Source organism: Mustelus asterias, chromosome 1 (genome assembly GCF_964213995.1).
Source record: "Mustelus asterias chromosome 1, sMusAst1.hap1.1, whole genome shotgun sequence".
Classification (NCBI taxonomy): Eukaryota; Metazoa; Chordata; class Chondrichthyes; order Carcharhiniformes; family Triakidae; genus Mustelus; species Mustelus asterias.
This window is the reverse complement of record NC_135801.1, coordinates 114,232,041-114,253,615: the sequence shown is the minus strand read 5'-3', so window position 1 is coordinate 114,253,615 and position 21,575 is coordinate 114,232,041. Positions and strand designations below refer to the sequence as shown.

General features: G+C 44.4%; 1 protein-coding gene across 1 annotated transcript in view; it reads left to right on the top strand.

Annotated features, from left to right (window-relative positions):
- Nucleotides 1–21,365, top strand: part of scfd2 (sec1 family domain containing 2) — a 278,578-nt gene extending 257,213 nt beyond the window's left edge. Inside the window, exons 7-9 of the mRNA XM_078217208.1 lie at nucleotides 165–299; nucleotides 14,023–14,142; nucleotides 20,849–21,365. Of these exons, the coding sequence (XP_078073334.1) occupies nucleotides 165–299; nucleotides 14,023–14,142; nucleotides 20,849–20,941 (348 nt within the window). The 3' untranslated portion in view covers nucleotides 20,942–21,365. The remainder of the gene's footprint in view (nucleotides 1–164; nucleotides 300–14,022; nucleotides 14,143–20,848) is intronic.
- Nucleotides 21,366–21,575: the final 210 nt, after the last annotated feature.

The window sequence follows — 21,575 nt, the reverse complement described above, 5'->3', positions numbered from 1 at the left end:
GATGGGAAATTACCCATTTGCACTCCCAGGCGGCGATGTAGTAAGGGAGCCTTAAGAAAGGGAATGGAGAGAAAATACTTTAAGGAATTTTGGCCCCGACTTATTTTCATGCAGCAGTTTCTATATGCAAACAGAATTTATCTAAAACACTTTCGTTCTTGTAGGCAACTTACAAGCCTTTGGTGAAGCAAGTTTTAGAGGAGGTATTCCGTCCAGATCGAGTTGACACTGTAGACATTGAGTACATGTCCGGTGGCTTAACAGAACTTCTCAAAACTGGATTCAGCATGTTCATGAAGGTTAGTTATAGTTCATTGAAGAGTTTGACAATCACTGTTATAAAGATCCATGTTTACCGTGCAAAGTGACAAAGGTTTTGACTTATAATTGTGCACAGCGCAGATGTCAAAACGTGTGCTATATAAAAAAAAATCATCCTTGTTACAGGTACATCATCAAGAAGAAATGCTAAAATTATGTGTTTTTTTCCAATCTCTGACAGTGAGTGTTGTTGGTGTACACTGCAATATCTAGTTGCCCTTAAGAAATAGATGGTAGGATGTCTTCTTGAATCATTGCAATGCATATACCAAAGCTGCTGCCACAATGCTGCTAGCTAGGGAATTTTAAGATTTTGACCTAAAAAAGATGGCAATATTTGCCCAGATATTTTGGTGTGAGACTTATGAGGGAACATAAAAAATAGGGTTGAGTAGGCCATTTGGTCCCTCAAGCGCTCTTGTCTATTTAATAAGATCATGGCTGGTCCTTGATCTCAACTCCACTTTCCTGTCTTATCCCCAAATTTCTTGAATCCTTTTGAGCGCTAATATCTCCTGTTCAGCCTTCTGTATACTCAAGGACTGAGTATCCTCAATTCCCTGAGGTAGGTATGGAATTCCAAAGATTCGTAACGCTCTTCATCTCAGTCCAAAATTATTAACAATTTATCCTGAGATTAGGAGCAGAATGTTATGGTCCCTGCTGGTGGGTTTGCAGGAAGGGGTGCTTATAAAGTTCCCAGGTATCCTTCCTGCCGCTGTCCCACCTGTCTGCAATTTTATGTGGGAAGGGCCACCTTTGCTCCAACTGGGACCTTCAAGTGCCCAATAAAGCCCATTTCCCCCTCCAGCTCAATATGGGGGCTAGCATGAGGAATTCAGCGGTGGGGGGGATGCTCGGCACATCACTGTGCTCAGGCTTCAGGCAGGAAGAGTGGGGATCGCCCTCAAGAGCCTCTTTTCCACACATCCCCGCACGTACTCCCTCCAACTTCACCCCCAGCCTCTCAATAAGACCCCTACCACCCTCTCCCCACCCCTCTTCTGGCCTCACCTCCTCTCCCTGTCATGGAATGAATCCCCCAATCCCTCCACTTAACTTGGTCCTGGACTCTGGGACTTAAAATCTGTAGACTGTCTGTAGTCCAGTCCTGGCCTCTAACGTAAGTAAATCCTTTCTTAGGTACGGTGTCCAAAGCAGTAGACAGTTATTCCAGCTGTGGTCTCAGCAGAGTCTGCTACCATTGCAGCAAGACTTTCTTACTCCTGTACTCCAATTCCCCTTGCAATAAAGGGCAATATACAATTTGTCTTCCTAGTTACTTGTTGTTCCTGCATGTCATCAATCTATACTTCATGTACAAGGATACCCAAATCCCTGAATGCCAACATTTAATAGTCTCTTACCAGGTAAAACAAAAATTATGTTTTCTTTTCTGAATAACATCACAATCCAGATCTTCCATGGAGTGACAATCATCATCGATTACTGCTGTGCTCAAAAATTTTCCATACCTTGACACTGCGCCACATTTCTTGCTGGCTCTTCCAAACCTGGCTTTTCCAGAGCACAGCATCCCTCAGAGAAATCAACTGCATCACTGTCATGTCAGGGGAAAGATAGGACATGCCCCTCCCCCTCTCCTTTTATGCCACTAGCTGCCGTATGGTAAGTTTAAAGGCTCAGTGTGATTGTTAGTGGATAGAACATAGAACATTACAGCGCAGTACAGGCCCTTCGGCCCTCGATGTTGCGCCGACCAGTGAAACCAATCTAAAGCCCCTCTAATCTACACTATTCCAATATCATCCATATGTTTATCCAATAACCATTTGAATGCTCTTAATGTTGACGAGTCCACGACTGCTGCAGGCAGGACATTCCACGCCCTTACTACTCTGAGTAAAGAACCTACCTCTAACATCTGTCCTATATCTCTCACCCCTCAATTTAAAGCTATGTCCCCTCGTGCTAGCCAACACCATCCGAGGAAAAAGGCTCTCATTATCCACCCTCTCTAATCCTCTGATCATCTTGTATGCCTCTATTAAGTCACCTCTTAACCTTCTTCTCTCTAACGAAAACAACCTCAAGCCCCTCAGCCTTTCCTCATACAATTTTCCCACCATACCAGGCAACATCCTGGTAAATCTCCTCTGCACCCTTTCCAACACTTCCACATCTTTCCTATAATACGGTGACCAGAACTGTACGCAATACTCCAAATGCGGCCGCACCAGAGTTTTGTACAGTTGCAGCATGACCTCCTGGCTCCGAAACTCAATCCCTCTACCAATAAACGCTAACACACCGTACGCCTTCTTAACAACTCTATCATCCTGGGTGCCAACTTTCAGGGATCTATGCACATGGACACCCAGATCCCTCTGTTTGTCCACACTATGAATGAATGGATCAGTAAATAAGTGGATTGGGTGGAGGGGGGGTGTGTGGATGAGTTAGGTGGGTAAGGTGAGGAAGGTAAGTGGATAAGTTGGCATGTGGGTAGGGTTGCAGGTCAGGGCAGAAGGAGAGTCAGGTTGGGTGGTGGTCAGGTCAGGTTGGTGGACTAGTCGGGTGATTGGGGAGGGGTAGTCAGGTCGAGTCATGTTGGGGGTAGTCAGGGAGGGGAGGGTGGTAAGATCAATTCAGGGGATAACTGGGGTTTGGTCAGGTCACAGGATAGTCAGGTGATAGTCAGGTGGGAGGGGTCAAGCGGGTAAATCAAGGGGTGTGGAAGGGTCGGTTCTGTAATTATCCAGAAGTTAGACTAGGATTTTTCTGCCTAACATTTCCTGGTAACTGTTCAGTAAGCCCCACAGAACTGTCTAAGTATCCAACTGTGACTCAGAGTCGAGAGTTTCACGGAGGATTGTTGGGAGCAGGGGGATTGCCCATCAGAAGTTCAAACTTCCTAGGCAATTCCCTCGGAGGACAGAGAGTTGGGACTTCCACATTGTCCCCACACAGATCTTGGGTTGTACGTCTAATCTCCAACAATCTGGAGACCAGAAGATCTGGGCCCACATTTTTCCACATTATACTCAATCTGTCAACTTCTTAACCCATTCACTTATCCTGTCGAAATCCCTTTGCAAATTCTTTGTGTCCTCCTCACACCTTACTTTTTCACCAAGCTTTGTACTGTCCGTAAATATGGATACATTAGTCTTGGTCCTTCTGAGTTATTTTAGATTATAACTAGAGTTAGGATAGGAAATAATTAATAGTCAACAAGTGATAGTAATTAGCAGTTAATTGGTTAACTACATCACTGGGTGTATATGAAGAGGAAACAGGTGATGATCTAGGACTGGAGTTTTATGAGAGTTGGAATAAAACGCTGACTGGAAGAAGTGAAGACTTGGCTCCTTTCTTACCAACCAGCCATAGGAGTTTGATAGCTAGCTAAGGCCTTAACACTGATCCTTATGGAACCCCATGGTGTAACAACCTACCAACCTGAAAATGTCCCATTTACTCCGACTGTCTGCTTTCTGAACCTTAACCAACTCTCTATCAATGTTAATATATTATTCGCAACACCATAAGCCCTTATGCCACAACCTTTCATGTGGCACCCTATCAAATGCTTCTGTAGCCACTTCCTTTATAACACTAGGTTGTAGGCCATTAGAAGACTTGTCAGCTTTCAGTCCCATTAGTCCCCTAAGTGGTAAAGGTCATGGGGTTGGGATGCTTTGTTGAAGAGGCCTTGGCAGCTTGCAGCAGTGTATTCTGTAGATACTGCCATCTTGGTGGAGAGGGTGGATTTTTCGGTCAATAGATGAAATGTTAATCAGGCAGTAACTCGAGACTGGTCCATCACATTCTTGGCATACACACTAATTAGTGGAGAGGATTTGGGAAGTCAGGAGTTGAAGTTACTCATCCACAGAATATCCAGCCTTTAACCTTCTCTTGTGGATATTGAATTTATTTCACTGGTACAGTTGATCTTCTGGTTATAGGTGGCCTCCCAGGATTTTGATGATGGGATACTTGATGATGGTAATGCTGTTAAATGTCATGTGAAGATGGATAAACTCTCTCTCTTATTAGAGAAGGTCATTGCCTGCCACTTGTGTAGCACAAATGTTACTGACCATTTTTTAAAAATTGTATGCGCTGGTAAAAACTGCATTACAAATCTTTGCCAGCACAAAGTTACACTTGCAGCCAATATTCAAGGCTTCGGCTACAAGATTTGAGATCAAAGTGTTGCAGGAACTGAACTCCTAAAGGTTTTCTTCAACAACAATGTCAGTGAAATAACTCCACGGAGACAAAGGTCCCGAAACCCAGTGCTTCTTTATTTACAACAATTTTACATAACAGAGCTCTCTTTCCCTGCTGCTTCCTGCTGCAGCAGAGAGAGACTGACACACCTGCTTTAAATGGGGAATATGAGGCTCCCTGATTGGACCATCAATTAGGACTCATCAGGGATTTCTTTTGATACCAATCAAGTAAACGAACCCAAATTAACTTAGGGACAAATTAAAAGGGGCAGCTCCCCAAAAGGAAGCGGGGGAACAGCCCGAACCAAAAACAAAGTCGAAAGGAAACTTAAAATGTCAAACCAAAAGGTGATTATCGGGGTCGATAATACACCCCAGCCCCTGCGGTGCCCAGCGGTCGCGGAAGGTGTCAACCGCGCCCGTGGACACCGCATGCTCCCTCTCCAGGGACACCTGGCCGCGAATGTAGCCGCGGTAGAAGGGCAGACAGTCGGGATGGACGGCCCCGTCGATCGCCCGCTGCCTGGACCTATTGATGGCGCGTCTTGCCAGGCCCAGGAGCAGGTTCACGAGGAGGTTGGCATCCCGACCTGCCCCTCTCCGCACCAGGTGCCCATAGATCAGGAGCGTGGGACTGAAGTGCAAACAAAACATCAGTAAAAGGTGTTGCAGGAAACCAAAAAGGGTGTGCAGCCTAAAACACAGAACGTAGACATGGTCCACGGACTCCACGAGGCCACAGAAAGGGCAGTCTCGGGAGCCCGTGAACCGGAAAAACCTACGGTTGTACGGCACTGCTGCGTGCAACACCCTCCACCCCAGGTCCCCGAGATAATTGGGGGAGATCCCTCCGTAGAGGGACCTCCACTGGGGACCTCCGCCGCCCGGCGGCAACAAGGCCTGCCAAGGTGTATCCGGGCGACAGGCGAGGACGCGGTAATGAAAGGTGTGCAGCAGCAGCCCGTACAGGAAACGCCTCCGCGCGGTGGAAAAGAGCACGGAGGACATTTCCGCGAGGCGGCACACGCAGTGGAGCACCTGACCCGGTGGGGGGAGGTCTAGGCTTTGGGCCAATGTGAAATTCCGTCCGAGCAGGGGAACGCTCGGGCGGGATCCCACCGCACGCCTGCGCCGCCTCCAGACCGCGTGCGCACTCGGGGCCGAGCACGACCATCCTAAGGTCTTGGATGGCTTTGGCCGCGCGCCAGACGGCCACCCTCGCACGCTCAGCCAGCACGTGGGGGCTCATCCAGCCCGCTCCTCCGCCATCCAGCACGTCCCCGATCCTGGTCACCCCGCCATCCATGGCCCTCCTCTCCGCCAGCCACCTGAAGTTGTACGGCTGGAGGTGCGGATTCCTGAGCAGCGGCTCTCACACGAGAGCCGCTACTCCTGACGGGGGAGAGCTGCGTTGCGAGGCGACCGTGTTCCAGACAGTAAGGAGGTCCTGGTAAAAGACGGGCAACACCCGCAAGGAGGTCGGAATACGCCCCAAGTTAGGACTCATCAGGGAGTTCATACTCTAGCAAGCCAACCTCATTAGCCTCACTGAAGTCATCACACTCCTGCCCCCCAAAGTCCGAGGAATCCCCTCGGTTAGCTTTCCTCAAGGGTTTCTTCCTCCGCTTGAGCACCGGGTCTGGACCCTCCAACTCGACCTCTGATGTCAGTGGGGTGTAACGGTTGAGCGCCCGTCTCTTCCGCAGCAAACGCTGGAGGGCTGGTTCCTCTTGCACTTTGGGTGGTAGGGGAAATCGCTGCAGCTTCGTCCCCTGTGTCCATCTTGGACTCTGAGGTCCCCACCAGGGCTGCTGGAGAGACAGTGCTGGCCCGTCGAGGGGGACTCTGCTCGTCCCTCGGACTGCAGGGCAGACTCGGCTCAGGAATGGGTGGAGAGTTTGAGGCACAGACCTGGTCCAGGTGTTTCCTTACAACTGCCTCGCCCACGTGTATTCGGTAGGATACCGGTCCCGTCCTGGATTCGACTGTTGTTGTTGTTATCCATGCAGGTCCATTTGCGTAATTTCTTACCCAAACTTTCTCACCGGCATCAAAGTGCCTCTCTTGGCGAATGTTGGCATGGGCCCTGCATTGGGCGTCTTGGTGTCTTTCCACCTTCCCTCCCATGTTTGGAAATACCAGGCTCAGTCCGGTACAGGATCATTTACCCATCAGTAACTCTGCTGGAGCGATTCTGGTGGTGGCGTGTGGAGTTGTCCTATAGTTGAATTAGAGACCATTAGTCTCTAATGGTGCCATTGGCTGTTCAACCCAGCCTTTACGGTCTGGTCTGCTCTCTCCGCTACCCATTTGGCGCTGGATGGTAAGGTGCCGAATCCCATTCGATTTCATAAATTTTGTGAACTCTAGGCTGGTGAACACTGAACCATTATTTGAAAATAATACCTCTGGGATCCCGTGCGTTGCAAACAAGGTGTGCAGTTTCTCAACGGTTGCTGTTGTGTTTGCCGAGTTCAGTTTGTAGACGTCTAACCATTTGGAATGGGCATCTATTATTACCAAAAACATGGGTTCCATAAATGGGCCTGCAAAATCGACATGGAGTCGCGACCATGGTCTCCCTCGCCATTCCCACGGGTGCAGCGGGGCTGCCGGTGGCACCTTCTGCCCCTGTTGGCACTTTTGCCACCAGTTCCGCTATGTCCACATTCAGACCTGGCCACCAAGACGTAGCTCCTGGCCAGCCTCTTCATTTTTGACGCTTCGGGCTGCCTATTGTGTAGTTCGGCCAGTATGGCCCGACAGCCCCATCTTGGGACTATGACACGTGCTCCCCAAAGCAGTATCCCGTCTTCCACCGTGATCTGCTCTCTTCTGCTCCAATATGGGTGGAACTGTGGTTGGATCGGTCTTTCCAACTCCCCTGTTAGCACTAGATTCTTTATCTTCGCTAATACAGGGTCTTTCTGCGTCCACTGGCATATATTGTTACCATATATTGTTAGGGCGGCACGGTAGCGCAGTGGTTAGCACTGCTGCTTCACAGCTCCAGGGTCCCGGGTTCGATTCCCGGCTCGGGTCACTGTCTGTGTGGAGTTTGCACGTTCTCTTCGTGTCTGCGTGGGTTTCCTCCAGGTGCTCCGGTTTCTTCCCACAGTCCAAAGATGTGCGGGTTAGGTTGATTGGCCAGGTTAAAAATTGCCCCTTAGAATCCTAAAATGCGTAGGTTAGAGGGATTAGCGGATAAATATGTGGGGGTAGGGCCTGGGTGGGATTGTGGTCGGTGCAGACTCGATGGGCCGAATGGCCTCCTTCTGCACTGGAGTGATTCTATGATTCATATTGTGTGCGTCCACTGGGACGGTATCCAAGAAGTTTAATGTCATCACGGTGTTTTTTAACTGCAAACATCTTTTTAAATTTGGGCATATCTTCATTCTGCCGTTGCTCGGGTCCTGGAGGCATACACTATTGGCCGTTCCTGCCCGTTTTGCCACCTGTGTGCCAGGACTGCGCCAACCCCATGTGGGGACGCGTCACAGGTGAGCATCAATTCCTTCTTGGGTCATAATGTACCAATACATTTTCGGATGAGAGTTGCTGTTTAATTTTCTTGAAGGCCTGATCTTGGGCCGACCGTTCCCAGGGTTGCCCCTTTTTTAGCAACTGGTGGAGGGGATTCAGAATGGAATTCCAGTTCTGTATTAATTTTCCGTAGTATGTCACCAGTCCTAAAAATGACTGTAACTCCTGGATGGTGGTGGGGGCCAGGGCGTTTTTTATTGCTTGCACCCAATCCTCCAGAGGATGTAAGCCCGATTTATCCACTTTGTACCCGAGGTAGGTTACTTGTGGTGCTGAAAAGATGCATTTTTCTCTTTTCAAACGCACCCCCGCTGCTCTGAATCTCCTAAGAACCCCCTCCAGGTTCTGCAGATGTTCTGCCCTTGTTTTTTCTGTAATGAGGACATCATCTAGATAAATTGCAACCTGTGGTAATTCCTGTAGGATGCTCTCCATGGTCCTCTAGAATATGACACAAGCTGACGAAACCCCGAAGGGCAATCTTTTATACTGGAAGAGGCCTTTCAGCGTGTTTATTGTAGCAAATTTTTGCGAATCCTCATCCAGCCGTAGTTGCAGGTATGCGTGGCTCATGTCCAGTTTTGTGAATAGGAGTCCTCCTGCCAGCTTTGCGTAAAGATCCTCGATCCGTGGGATTGGGTATTTGTCCAGCTGAGTGTATGGATTTATTGTCTGTTTGAAATCGCCACAAAGATACACCGAGTCATCTGGCTTTAAGATCGGTACCACGGATGCCGCCCATCCCAAAACCTGGACTGGTTTTATTATTCCTTCGTGCTGCAATCTTTTCATTTCCGTGTCGACCTTTTCCCTTAGCGCAAATGGTACTGGTCGGGCTTTACAAAACTTTGGGACTGCCCCCAAGTCGACGTGCAATTTTGCTTTAACTCCTTTGATTGTTCCAAGGCCTTCCCGAGAAACCTCCAGATATTTGCTCAGGGCTTCACTCAGGTGGCCATTTTCCAGCTGAAATATATTTGTCCAATCTAGCTGGATCTCGTTCAGTCAATTTTGCCCTAATTGGCGCGGTCCTGAACCTTCCAATATCATCAATGGGAGCCTAACCAGTTGCTTCCCGTTAGCAACTGGCACATGGGTTGTACCCATCACTTTCAGTGGTTCCTCCATATAGGTCCTCAGGCTTGCCGAAGTCTTGGTCAGGGCTAAGGGTTGGAGTCCAGTGCGTATCTTGTTAAACACTGTTTCCCCCAAGACCGACACGGCTGTGCCTGTATTGACCTCCACTAAAATTGGACGTTCATTCAGTCTCACTGACAATTTGATGGGTTCTGATTTTGTCAAAGTAGCTGTTCCTTGTCGGAGGTAGACGGAGCTTCCAGGTTGTGCATTCTCCTGTCCCTCAGCCTATGTGTTCTTTTTGGAAATGTTCATTTAGGAATCTTGCATTTCTTCTGCGCCTCCTGACACTGGCAATCGTTGCAATGTCATGTCAGGCGGGGCTCTGCAGGGACTGCTGTCGCTTTGGGCTTAATCTGGCCTTGTCTAGGGGCAGTTCTGTAGGTGGACCTGTGCTCCGTCGTATCTGAATCTTTCCGGAGGGCCGCTATGTAGTGGCCTGCCCCATAGTGGTAGTCCCTTAATCCAGTTGCACTGGTGTTGGCTTCTACCTCCATCGGGATACCTTGTGGCTCATGTGCTCCGCTTGCCGTTTTTTTCTAAAGACAAAGCCAGCTGTAATGCCTGTTTACAGTCCAGCTGGGCCTCCACCAACAGGCGTTTCTGTATAGTCATATCGTTAATTCCACACACCAATCGGTCTCGGAGCATCTCATTTAATGCCACCCCGAATTCGCAAGCCTCTGCCAAATGTCTTAGCCTTGTTAAGAAACTGCTGATTGACTCCCCCGCCTCTAGGAATGTGGAGTAAAACCGATACCTTCGCAGGATCAAAGGTGGCTTAGGGTCGTAATATTTTTGTACCAAGTCCGACAACTCTTGAAAGGACTTTGTGTCCGGTGCCTCCGGGAAAGTTAAACTGCGCATAATAGCAAAAGCTGCTGGTCCACAAGCAGTCAGCAGGATAACCCTTTGCTTCTCATCTGAGGCTACGTCATTTGCCCTGAAGAAATACTTCATCCTTTCCACATATTGGGCCCAGTCCTCCACTGGGGTCAAAAGAGTCCAACTTCCTGAACGGCGGCATGTTTGTCCAACAATGGCTTACCCTCAATATATGCAGTGGTTAAGCAAGTTCCTTCAGGTCACTCCTTTTTCCTCGTTGCCACCGAAATAACTCCACGGAGGCGGAGGTCCCGTCACCCAGTGCTTCTTTATTTATAACAATATTACATAACAGAGCGCTCTCGCCCTGTTGCTTCCTGCTACAATAGGCAGAGAGACTGATACACCTGCTTTAAATAGGAAGCATGAGGCTCCCTGATTGGACCATGAATTAGGACTCATCAGGGATTTCTTTTTGTGTCCAACCAAATATACAAAATCAAAGTAACTCAGGGACAACTCAAAAGGGCCAGCTCCCTAAAAGGAGGGGAAGCACCCGAAACAAAAGACAAAGCAGAAAGGAAACTTAAAACATCAAATTAAAAGGTGATTAAAGGGGTCAATAATACACCCCAGTCCCTGTGTGCCCAGCAGACACAGAAGGCATCAACTGTGCCCTCGGACACCACATGTTCCCTTTCCAGGGACACCCGGCCGCGAATATAGCCGTGGTAGAGGGGCAGACAGTCAGGTAGGACTCATCAGGGAGTTCATACTCGAGCAGGCCAACCTCATTAGCCTGACTGAAGTCATCATAGTCAGGTCCCCTTCAGTGAGCTTATCTAGTGAGTATGAAGATTCCCAGTTTGACCTCGTGTCTGTGTATTAGGTTTTCCACTCCTAATCACACTTGGTGACCCTTGCTACATGTGTGTAGCTATCAAGTCAGATGTGGATTGGGCTCAGCAGTGATGCAACTCACTTGAAATTTCTTACTGTTGAGATGTAACCGTGATTAATGACCTGTTGACGAAGAATTGAAAGGCACTCAGCTCCTGTGCAACCATACAAGCTGTGAGGCATCAACACTTTCTGGAGAGGAGAGAAATATTAATCAGAGAAAGGAAAAGGTTTACCAACAGCATTGTCTCTTCAATAAGCACAGGCTACCATTTATTAACCATTTGATAAAGGATTAACATGCTCTAAAACTGGAATTACTGCATCCCCAAATAATCAGAAATGAATAACAGATTGTGCTGTGTAAAACAGCATCACTTTCTTTACAAATTGATAATGTTTAGAGTCACAGACTGTGAATGCTTGCTAAACAGTTCCAGTTGGTCAAATTATTCGTCTTAATCTTCAAGTTGAAGTTGAAGATTTTTCCATTTGGGCATTGTAAATGATAAAACTAGTTCTGTGTTTAGCACTAGAGATTCAAAAAAGCCTTTTTCCAAAGGGAGTACAGTGATCAATGAGTCATAATTTAGCACAGCTTTTTATCTCTTCCATTTTCCAGCCCTGTAATAAACTAGGAGAGTACGAATCAGTTTTAGTGCTGCAGAGTTAGTATCCAAGCTCCAGACCATTCACATCAGATGTTGATTTTGCTCATATCTAACAATATTTAAAAATCTGATCAGCAAAATCAATGAAATCATAGAAACCCTACAGTGCAGAAAGAGGCCATTCGGCCCATTGAGTCTGCACCGACCACAATCCCACCCAGGCCCTACCCCCAGATCCCTACATATTTTACCCACTAATCCCTCTAACCTACGCATCTCAGGACACTAAGGGGCAATTTTAGCATGGCCAATCAACCTAACCTGCACATCTTTGGACTCAATGAATGAGCTCAATGAATGAGCAAACTTGTACCCCCCTCCCTCCCCGCCCCCCGCAGTATACATTTGTATTTTGTTCCTTCTCTTTGAGATTAATTAAATAGCAACGTATTTGGATATCAATGATGGTGTTTCATTTCTTGAAACTTGCCCTTGAAGCATTTAAGTTCTGGAAAGGTACACCCAGCTTACTGCTAATCAAGGTGACAATATGACTATGTACCAGTACCAACTCACCCGTGCCCCCTCTAATGATGTGTGTGTACTGTGTCAAATGTGCTGCTCCTTGTAGAAAATAAATTTTTACCAATATTCTCACCATGTGGGAAAATGCAATTATAGTTATATACCTAGCCAGCGGGCAGCTCCATGGGGAGCTTCATATATATCTGAGACCAAAAAGTTGGTATCGAGCAAGTAGAAACTAATGTTCAACTAATATTGACATAAATGTTACAATCCCAACCATTCTGATCACAACCAAAACAAAATACTGATTGTGCTTGATCCAGTGGATCTGTTTGCTGATAGGACTTCAGCTTTGTGGGAAGTCTGCTGGTGATCAGAATGTCACAAAATAGGAGACAATCAGATTAAGTAATGTATTCTTTCAAATAATAAGTCAAGTTGCCACCTTTTCTGAAATCATTAATTGATGTGGAGAATATATAATACTTGTAGAAGAGTGAATTATTTTCAGTTACTTCCAATTCTAACTTTAGCAGAGATGTTAAACTAATCGTCCAAATGTATATTAGCCAACATTCCCTCACCACCAAAAGCCATTTTATAATCTATTTTATAGATGATCAATTGAATTATTTCTCCAACTTTTCTATCACCATATCGTGCACCTTTTCTATGGAATTCTTGACTGCTAAATGAAAAGCTCATAAAATTCCACTCCAGGCTCCTGCTGATTTTGAAGAGGCAAGTAGTATGTCCTACCTGGAGTGCTTTACAAAACTAAGACCAACGCAATTAAATTGAGAGGAGAATCGGTGCGTTCCGTGCTCTGGAATAACATTGTGGTTTCACGGGTCTGTGTCTTGGGTCACTAAATTGCTGGCCTCATTATAAACTGAATTACTGGCATAATTGCACTTTGTGCAGTTGAACTTAATATGTGATTGGTGACTTAAGTATTTCTGGAATTTGTTCTGCATTCCTCAAATTGCATTTATAAAACCTTTTCTTTCTGACACTAACCAAACGATATTTCTGGGCAGACAGATGATGAGGACTTCCTCGCTAGGGGATATTTTTAACATGCTGTGAAAAACAACTGCTCCAATTATATTGCAACTTCAGCTACTCCACCAGCCTCCCCCGTCCTGGTATATATAATGCAAAGGCTACACTTAGCATGTTGTAACATTCAGCCTTATAAGGAAACTTGTCTTTTAGAATAGCGGATCAACTGCTTAGCTACAGTTAAAAACATTTTCACTTTTAAAATCAGAATTCCTCCTTGTTGACATATTGATGCAGTTGTATGTTTTGTTTTCATGCCATTTGCAAAAGCTTCATTGGTACAATTATTTCTGTTGCAATGTTTGTGTGTACTGAGGAGATCCATAGTTTGAGACAATTGGCTATGTATCTGGGCAGCAGCATGTTGGCTGCCTTGCTTGTTAAGAAAAATTCTAAGCTCCTCACTGTGCTAATGAACTCGGAAAGGATATTCATTTGATATTCTGTGTGGGTTATTCTCTCTATCCTCCACACACAGGTCAACAGTTATATTTTGTGGTCTTATCCAGCAATGTCTTGATGGTATAATAATCAGTTGCATTCTCAACCATTTAGCATTTTGTGTTCTGTGTTACTATAAGTAAAAGCTATCAATTTTTACGGTTTTAACTGCACATTGTTTTCAGGGTACGAGTTGCGATTAACTCATTGAACAAAAATACAGCCATGTGATTAAGTAGATAATCAGCTAGTTTTCTATAAGAAATGTATTCCAGATCATACGAAAATAACACCGGTATTTTTAATGAAGCACTGTGAATCTGACTTGGAAAGGGGTAGTGAGTTTTTTTATTCTTTCATGAGATGTGGATGTTGCTGGCTCGACCAGAATTTATGTTCCAGATTTGTCTCTGAAACATTGTTGGTCCATGTTATTAACTTGACAGGTGAGTCGTCCCCACCCCAGTGACCACCCGCTGCTAATCCTGTTCCTTGTGGGTGGAGTCACAGCGTCAGAGGTTCGAATGATAAAGGAGTCAGTTTCCATGCACAAACCTAGTTACCAGGTAAATAAAGTTTATTTGTTAGTCACAAGTAAGGCTTACATTAACACTGCAATGAAGTTACTGTGAAATTCCCCAAATCACCACAGTCCGGCATCTGTTCGGGTCAATGGACCTAACCAGCACGTCTTTCAGAATGTGGGAGGAAACCGGAGCACCTCAAGGGAGCCCACGCAGACACAGGGAGAATGTGCAGACTCCACACAGACAGTGACTCAAGCCGGGGATCGAACTTGGGTCCCTGGCACTGTGAAGCAGCAGTGCTAACCACTGCTACTGTGCCGCAAGTAGTATTTGCAATTAACTGATGTTGATCGTCATTTTATATGTAATTCCTATTGCTTTAAATGATTGCACCTTAAAACTGCTATGTGAGTGACGTTTATGCTGAGTTAGTTGACTGAGCAAATAGCTTTGGTGCCCCAGGGTTAATGAGTGAACAAAACAACAGGAATTGCTCTTGTTTGTTATGCTGTAATCTCAGTTGAAAATGAATTGATCTTGACTAGGGGTAGCATTGGAATTGACCACACTGCCTGCATAGACTGCCTACATTCGAGCAGAAAGAATAGCCACTTTGGCTAGTTACTGGTGTCTTTATAACTCGTGACCAAGCAATACCTTGATTTTAAAATTCTCATCCTTATCTTCAATCCCTCCATGGCCAGCTCCTCCCTATCACTGTAATCTCCTCCAATGTCATAATTCTCTGAGATAGTGTCACCTCATGTGGTTCATATTTAATTTTGCTCAATAATTCTCCTCTGAAGCACCTTGGGACATTTTATTATGTTAAAGGACTTGTATCAGTCTTTAGGTGGCGGTGGGCTGCTTCTTGAAAAATTCTAGGAATTTAATCTCCGTAGTTTCTTATCTGGAAGTTTATTCTATGTGTTGATCGTCCTTGAGCTGCTTTGTCCTACACTCAAAATTTAAAGTAATTTTCCAGAACTGTTTTTTTCCATGTCATCAACTGATGTGCAATACCTCAGTACATAAACTTTTCGTCCCCTTCTTTCAAGGATAAAAAGACAGACTTGTGTATTTCCTCATTTCTCAGCCATCTGATGCTAACGATTAGCCCCGTGGATCATCTCTGCACAATTCTACTCTATGAAAGCATGTATTGTTTCTAGTTTCTGCATATAAACAGGGTTTCTGACACACTTGCAGCAGAGTAACAATGTAAAGCTCAACCAGCTCCCAAGGAATATCAACATTGTAACAGGTTGATCTGAGTACAAGACTTTATTTGGGTGTTAAACTCCCTAAGCACGATGATTAAGTTTAAGACAACAGAATCAAAACTTACATTTTTAAAAATTGTCTCACATTCTTTAACTTGGCCTAATTCATGGAGTACATTTCACTGATAATAAATCTAACTGTGAGTGCATTATGCACTTCTTCTTGTCCGGATGTGTAAGGCTGCATAGTTCATCAGCAAACTTTCCTCTTTCCCAGAAAATAATGCTTCCAGAATGCACTCAAGTGTTTCTTCCATTTCTGTTAAAGGGGCCTTGTTGGGGGAACTTAAGACTATTGCTGGAAAAAAAACACTGGAAACGCACAGTAGCTCGGTCACCATCTGAAGGGAAGGTTATGCTGACATTTCAAGTGCAACCTTAAGCAAAGGTCAATTGTCAAGTTCTTCTGTCATGATCCAGTATATATTGAACTTTCTGTCAATATTTCATATTTTTAAAAAACCACAAAGGGTTGGCTGCCTGAGGATCACCTGATTTCGCTTGTAAATTGACACACTCCCCTGCCGCAAGAGGGAACGAAAGTAATTTTCCAGACTGATGTTGACTTGATGCCTTTTCCTGAAACTAATTCAAAAGGGTCATTTCAAGTTGAAAGAGTCATTCAAATGCAAAGATGTTAGTTGTCTCAAGCTCTCAGAGTGAAAGTCAGCTCAAAGGATGTGTCATCGTCCCAGTTACACCTTATTTGGAAAACGGCTTGGGACTTGTAACATGTCACATGATAAGACAGCCATGTTTGTTACCTACTTTTAAAACAGCAAGAAGCTATTCTGGACAGAAATCCATCAGATTCCAGCAGACAAGCTGCATGCCATCTAAGCAGTCATGGTAATAAACAACCATACCTTGAAGGTGGGAAAAGGAGTCTCCCCAACCTGTTCCAACTTCAAGTTCACCTTGAGAACCAACCTCCTGAAATATTGACGATGAGAGGTTTTGTATGTTATGGAAAATCCTCTGCTGCAGAAGTCCTTCACTTCAACTAAAGCATCTAATCATCTAAGAAACTGTAGGCCAGCCACAAAAGGGATACTGAGAGAATCATACAAAAGCAAAATACTGCAGATGCTGGAAATCTGAAACTAAACTAGAAAATGCTGGATAAACTCAGCAGGTCTGGCAGCATCTGTGGAGAGAGAAACAAAATTAACATTTCAAGTCCAAATGACCCTTCTATAGAACCAATAAATAACCTTCCTAATTTTAAATTCACAAATAAACTCATGGCTCAAAAACTGGGGGACAATCACTGAGGATAAGAAAGCACATACTCCTCACATACATTGGCAGTAAGAAGGCCCATTAAATCTGTCCACGACACCCTGTAAAACATTAACAATGTTAACATGCCTTTCTCTTTTAAATGCTGATCTACCTGCTGTGAGTTGCATTATTTCAGATTTTTCAAATTTCCAGCATTCCAGTACTCATAGTTTTCTTTTATCTGTTTCTAGGGGTTGGGAAAAAACAAGAACAAAACACTCTCAATAGCTGAAAGCATGTTGGCAGCTGGGGCCAATTGTCATTCCAGCAAAAACTGTCTGCAGCTCTGCATATATGGGTCTTTTTAAGGGTTTATCCAAGATTCTGCTAAGTGTTTTAAAACTGGTGGAGGGAGATGTGATTATTTGCACAATAGGCTTGTTGTGTCCTTGATCAGACTGAGCACCGCTTTGTTCACAAACCTGCTAAAGAGGTTTGCAAGTAATTTTACCAGACAGGAAAGCTTCTTTAATATACAATACCATTTATTGTTGAACTGGAGTGACTTGGGTATTTCTAAACCACTTTTAATCCTGATACATGTGCCGTTCTACTAAGCTGTGCCTTTCCATAGTGTTTTTGTTAAACCACAGAACATTGATATGTACTAAATGCAAACCTGGTCAATCTGTACAGGCAGACTGAAAGGCCCCCAATTCAATCGGCTGTTGGGCTGATCTCAGTTGGAGTGATCTCACTTGGAGTAATATCAGAGGGACTCTACCAATTAACCAGTGCAATGGTGCTTTCATCCAGGTTCCCATTTCTGATCACTCTCCAGTGATCTCTGCAAGCTGTGAGGACAGCCCTTCTATGATGCACTGAGTCAAATAGCCAACCAACATAGGGTTCCTACGTGAAGAAAGACACTATGTGAATTCACAATATCTGTGGAATTGTGTCATGGCAAGGAAGCAGAATGAACTGGGAAAAATAAATCAATCTGGCAATCTCACTGATTTACACCAATCTAATGTACGTTCTGTAATTTTTTGAATACAAATTAAATTTATATAATTCAAAAAACTTAAATGAACCAAACAGACTCCTAGGATGATAAATTTTAAGGTGATAGTCATTGCTCTATACAGGGCATTTACTCTAGTCTCAAGTACGAGTCTGCCTTCAGATTTAGGCCTTGTGTTCTGCTCCAATAAATAGAGAGATTATCCTCTAAATTTTTGCAACAACAATTGGGTCCCCTGATTTTGCATTGATGCAAGCAGCTCTATAAAAACATTGCTAGGAACATACATGTTTACTTCATTAGAGGCTCTCCTCTTTGTAATGTTACCTGTGTTGGAGACTTACCAAAAGATGTACAATAGAATGTGAGCTGAAGAAAGGCAGAAAATAATGTTTGGCTGTGCAGAGCAGTCAGTGTTGCAACGTGTCACCTATTTGAGACTGATTGTTCAGCCGCTGAACAAATTACAAGTTGGGATGTAACATACCAATTCTGTCTCCATTTTACTCATGCTCCAAGGGATGTCTTCAGGCAAGTTACTTAGAAATAATTTTAATTACATTAATCTGCAGATTGTTTCCTGAAATCAGTTTTTATAATTGGCTGAGCATTATTCAGATCACATAACATCTGTGCCATTAGGGCTGGCTTACTTCCTCATGTGATAGTTAATACATCATAGAATCCTAGAATCTCTACAGTGCAGAAGGAGGCCATTCAGCCCATAGAATCTGCACCAACTTTCCGACACAGCATCGCACCCTGGCCCTATCCCCATAGCCCCCATATATTTGCCCCACTATTCCCCAATCCTAACCTGCACATCTTTGGACTGTGGGAGGAACCGGAGCACCCTGAGGAAACCCATGCAGACATGGGGAGAATGTGCAAACTCCACACAGTCACCCAAGGCCTGAATTGAACCCAGGTCCCTGGCACTGTGAGGCAGCAGTGCTAACCACTGTGCTACCGTGCTGCCTTTGAAAATAATTGAAAATTCTAAAAACTTGGAATTAATTTTCAGGACCTGAGATATTCTTTCCCTTTTTCTCCTGTTGAAGATATGTTCTTTCACCACAGTAGGAACTGATACTGTAACAAAACATGCTTTATGCCAAATAATGATTTTTAACCTAATGGCTGGAAAATCTAACGGAACTTTTAAAACAGATTTTTAAAATACAAGCTAAAAGTGTGACTTGATCTTGTAACAAACTAATTTGCATCACTGAGCTTTCCACATTCCAATGCATTGAGATGGAAACTTTCATGTCTGCAAAGACCCATCAAGGGCAATGGCCTCTGAACAATGAGTGTGGTGTATATTCTCATTAACAAGGCATCAAAGCAATCACCTGAGATATTCAACAGGGGTCCCCCACACACGAACTCATTAAACTACAGTGGCAATACTGTAGACCCAATCACTTGAACAATGAAACATTGGCTGAGAGAGGATTTCCAGACATGAACTGATTTAAGTTGCAAGAAGGAATACACTAGTCACAACCATGTTTGAATCACTAGGTGATGGTCATGTGATAGGCCCTCCCTGTGTTTTTAAACTTCTGCTTTCTCTGCAATAAGAGAAGCAGCTGAGAAGCTGGCGAGTGAAGACCCAAATGGGGTTTCTCCTTCCTGCTGCTCTCTCCAACCCACTGTGTAAGCTTCGATCCCTATTTGCTGACCCTGACGCACACAGACTTTTTAAAAGAATGCAACCCAGCACTATCATCACCTGGAGAACTGCTAAAGCAGCTGTCTACATCTTTAAATCAGAAGTATTGGGACCGCCAATGGAACATAGAACATAGAACAGTACAGCACAGAACAGGCCCTTCGGCCCACGATGTTGTGCCGAGCTTTATCTGAAACCAAGATCAAGCTATCCCACTCCCTATCATCCAGATCATTGATATAGATGACAAACAACAATGGACCCAACACCGATCCCTGCGGCACACCACTAGTCACGGGCCTCCACTCAGAGAAGCAATCCTCCACAACCACTCTCTGGCTTCTTCCATTGAGCCAGTGTCTAATCCAATTTACTACCTCCCCATGTATACCTAGCGACTGAACCTTCCTAACTCACCTCCCATGAGGGACCTTGTCAAAGGCCTTGCTGAAATCCAGGTAGACAACATCCACCGCCTTCCCTTCCCTTCATCCACTTTCCTGGTAACCTCCTCGAAAAACTCTAATAGATTGGTCAAACATGACCTACCACGCACAAAGCCTAATAAGTCCCTGTCTATCCAAATATTTGTAGATCCTATCTCTTAGTACTCCTTCCAATAATTTACCTACTACTGACGTCAAAGTTACTGGCCGATAATTTCCCGGATTACATTTTGAGCCTTTTTTAAACAACGGAACAACACGAGCCACCCTCCAATCATCCGGCACCTCCCCCGTGAATACTGACATTTTAAATATGTCTGCCAGGGCCCCTGCAATTTCAACACTAGCTTCCCTCAAGGTCCGTGGGAATACCGTCACAAAACCACCTACTTCAGCCTGAAGCCAACCAAGTCACCAAATCACAGACTATATATCCCTTTTATTTCTCTGGACTCTGATTAATCTATCTTTCCCACTCTGTAATCAGTATTTGGGTGTGTGTGTTTGGGTATGTGTACTTTCACGTGTGTGTGTGTGATTGTTTTTATGTTCACAGCATGTAAACAGTTAAACACTGAATTGGCAAGAAGATCCCTTTCACAAAAATCCTGTTGCAATCAAATGAGGTAAAAGAGAGGAGCCTTTCAATCCCTCCTCACCCGACCATAACACAAATAATTAATATTCAAGTTTGAGCATTGACAATGAACTTGATAGGCTGGCCATGTCCTATTCTCACATGTATTCATTTCCAGTTTAGCAATCAGGAGCAGAAACCCCCATTAACTTTCCTGTCCTTAACCGCAAGGGTACTTTAGTTCACTTGTAGCATTTCTACCACTGGACAGGCTGTGATCAATTTACTCCACACAATCCCAGGATCAAATTTGGAATTAGGAACAGAGTTAAATCATAATTAATGCCAGCATTACTCAATGCTATTGTGTGTACTTGTGTCTCAAATTTGCACGGTAAGTAATTGTTCTTTTTTATTGCCATACTCGGGGAATCATTAAATTCAACAATTGCTACATATGTGGTCAAATTCAGAGTTAACTATTCTTTAAAAACCTTTCTTTCTTTGTAGGTGATTGTGTTAACGACCAGACTATTAAATCCACTTGATGTAACTCAACTCATCTTTGCAACTGACAGACTGCATCCTGATATTGGAGTGTAACAATTACATTACCACTGACTAGGAACTTGAACTATCCTGGGCATAAATGACAGAAATCCAGGATGTCATTCAAGGGAACAGCAGATAACTATGAGGAAGAGGTGGTTAAGTGTCCATCTATCAATGTGCCTATTGGAGTCTGCAAGTTGAAGCCCACTCAATCTACAATTTAATGTTATTGAGAATTTTAATGTGATTCTCCATGCACCCCCCATCCAGTTTTTCTTTTCTATACGCGGTTTTCCTTACCCACAGAAACATGCCCCTTAAATGGATTTTTAAAAGAACTGAACTTAACTGTGCACCCACTGAAAATGTGTACTCTAAAAATGCTAGTTTCTATTGTCAGTAATTCTTCAGGTGCAGAACTTCCCTGTACTGAACTGAAAACTATTCCTTAATAAACTTCCAGCAATTATATTGCAAAACGTCAGCAATCTTTTATGATCACACAAAGAAATGAAGTATACTGACGATCACAGCTATTTTCTTTTGACCATTCAATCTCCACAAACACTAGATGAGGTTGATCCGCAAGGTGGTTCTTTTATCTCCCCGTGGTCCCTTTTAGTTATTTGTATCATTTTAAACTCCTCCATGTTGACAAAAACTTCTGTTCCATTGAACATTGGAA